This window comes from Echinococcus granulosus (genome assembly GCF_000524195.1).
Source record: "Echinococcus granulosus chromosome Unknown EG_S00290, whole genome shotgun sequence".
Taxonomy (NCBI): domain Eukaryota; kingdom Metazoa; phylum Platyhelminthes; class Cestoda; order Cyclophyllidea; family Taeniidae; genus Echinococcus; species Echinococcus granulosus.
The window spans coordinates 5,235-7,674 of record NW_020170670.1 but is presented as its reverse complement, the minus strand read 5'-3'; the positions used below and the strand labels follow the sequence as shown (position 1 = coordinate 7,674).

The following is a 2,440-nucleotide window of genomic DNA, read 5'->3' as shown; positions in this document are numbered from 1 at the left end:
CCCAGAGGCAAATAGACGCACAGGTATAAGTGAGTATTTGGGGAAATAAATAAGCAAGAAGTATGTAAATAAATAAAGGGGTGGATGACTTAACACATAAACAGAGCAACAGAAAAGTAACACTTACTATTTGCCCGATTCCAAGGCTTCGCAAGAGACGTCATCAAAGTAAGATATTTCTGCTAGCTATGAGCTTTGCAGATGACTGGCTGTGGGGCGGGAATAGACCAGCATCGCGTCCCAAGGCAGATTCTGGAAGACTCTCTTCACTCCTTGTAGCCACCTCGCAATCATTCACCCTCGCCTGACATGAAGAATTAATGACTAGTGCACCGCAAATGCATCACATGTATCGATTTGGACGTCACAAGGATCCATAATAAGATCAGTTGATACGAGGACCAAGGGGTTGGGGCGTGGGTTAGGGAATGGGAAAACAAACTGAACATCTGTGCACAAACCTGAAGCGGAAGCTTGTCAGCGGCACTGCCACTAATTTAAAGGATGGATTAAAAAAGACTGCCTACAGCCAAAAGGGGCCTGAGAAAATTATTCCGATGGCACGTCTACAATCACCATACTTCCGCCTCAAGAACAGCAGACCAGCTTTCATGTGTTGCAAACACATCGAGCATTTATCAACTCCTCCGTCAGATTTCAGAATTCATTTCAAGAATGAATCACAGAAGACCTTTCAATGGATAGTAATGGCATCACTTTCATTAAAGCCTCTACAATCTCTCGCCATTGGTGCTTGAATTGTAACCTTCAAGCACGAAATACTGAAGACACGCTTCATGAGGTGACGCAAAATAACCTGTTGTAATGACGCAGCGGACGACACGCAAGGGGATTTCGAAGCACAGCAACTAGAATGCCGAGGTTCCGAATTAGGCTAGCGAAACAACATCCAGTCAAGCAGTTGCGAAGCCGAAGGTTCAAATATTGCGGGTCGGACTCAACACCTCCCATTAAATGAATTCAAAACGACCTGTTTGAGCATATTCGACGGGTCACCAGTGGTAGTGAGGTCAAGTAAACGAATCATTCAGAGAAAAGAACCAGAGTTCTAATGAAATCCTACCAAAAAAGTCAAAGGCTACACTCAATATGGCATCCGTAGAAACAGTTTAATACATTCACAGCAAAGGTACATTTGACAGAGCATTTGATCACGGCACCCCAGCCATTGCATTTACAATGATAACACCAATTGAGGTTATTTGCTTAAGTCTTCTCGATTCCTACTCAAAAACTGGAAAATATGATTATCGATTTCACCCTTCGAATATAAACAATCTACGCAATCCATGAGTTGATTTGACCCCAGTTACAAGTTCCTAGGATATGCGTCACATCTATATGATACGACAATCAAGCAGCTAAGACAAGGAGCGTGGAAGCAACTTCATGTAGGAACAGCTTTGCTGAGAACGAGGGCCAAGACTGCAAAATAATAAACACTCAACTAGGAGGAACGAAGTTTTAGTTCCGGAGAGCAGGCAACATCTAGTAAATGCTCACCGGAAAAACGACGCCGACACCACTTCTTGCTGACGGTGCATTCATCCTGGGGTATTTTGAAGACACGTGGTAGACCAGTCGCAAAATTTTTGAGCCCGGCAAGTTCAATCACTTCCTGAGGACCAGAACATATTGCCAAACATCACTTTCCCGAAAGTAAAGGGAATAAAATAGGTCCTCTCAATGCACTAATGTACCACAAGGGCATCATTAAAAAGTGCAGGAATATGCAAAACGGACAGAAATAAACCCTAGCCGAAGTTACACCTTGAACGCTTTTTTGAGTCTGCCCTTTATAACCATTGAACGCCCGATTCAGATAACACATACACAAATAAAATCTGTACTATCTTACCGAAGTGTACGCAAATGTACGATCCACCCATCTTTACCACCCAGAGCGTCAATAAACATTCGTCTTTCAAAACTTACTGACCTTTATTTGGTGCTGATATCAGCACATTCACACCAGAGTAATCCACTATAAAACAAGGGACAAATATGACAGTCGTCATGTCAATCTCGGAAGCGCGCGGTGACCTTGGGGAGCATTACCAGTTCAGTGTTTAAAGATGATATCAGAAAAAAGAATGCAATTACACAGTAGCTGTAATAGTGATAGCAACATTAAATGTCTTAGATAAATTTTCTAATATTCCTTTGTTTGTTTTGCGTTCTTTTTGGTGTTTTTGGGCTGGTTCTTGTTGATCAACTACTTTTATGTTAATATATCACTACGTCATTATTGCCATTTTGCCTTGCTCGCATTTTTAGCCTTATACTTTTTTTCATTAACGTGTGTGTAAATGTATTCAGGTGCACCTGTGTGCAGTGTTAATAAATAGGAATAATTTTGCCTAAAATAACAGCTCAATCAAAAGAAGCAATAGCGGCAAAACTCGAGACTGCGTTCTGT

General features: G+C 41.7%; 1 protein-coding gene across 1 annotated transcript in view; it reads right to left on the bottom strand. All coding sequences in view use genetic code 11, as the record gives it.

Moving 5' to 3' along the window:
- The window catches only part of EGR_10875 (hypothetical protein), a gene marked incomplete at both ends in the record, with an annotated part of 4,794 nt that extends 2,884 nt beyond the window's left edge, over positions 1-1,910 (bottom strand). Inside the window, 2 exons of the mRNA XM_024500124.1 lie at positions 1,525-1,639; positions 1,872-1,910. Coding sequence (XP_024345460.1) covers positions 1,525-1,639; positions 1,872-1,910 — 154 coding nt within the window. The remainder of the gene's footprint in view (positions 1-1,524; positions 1,640-1,871) is intronic.
- Positions 1,911-2,440: the final 530 nt, after the last annotated feature.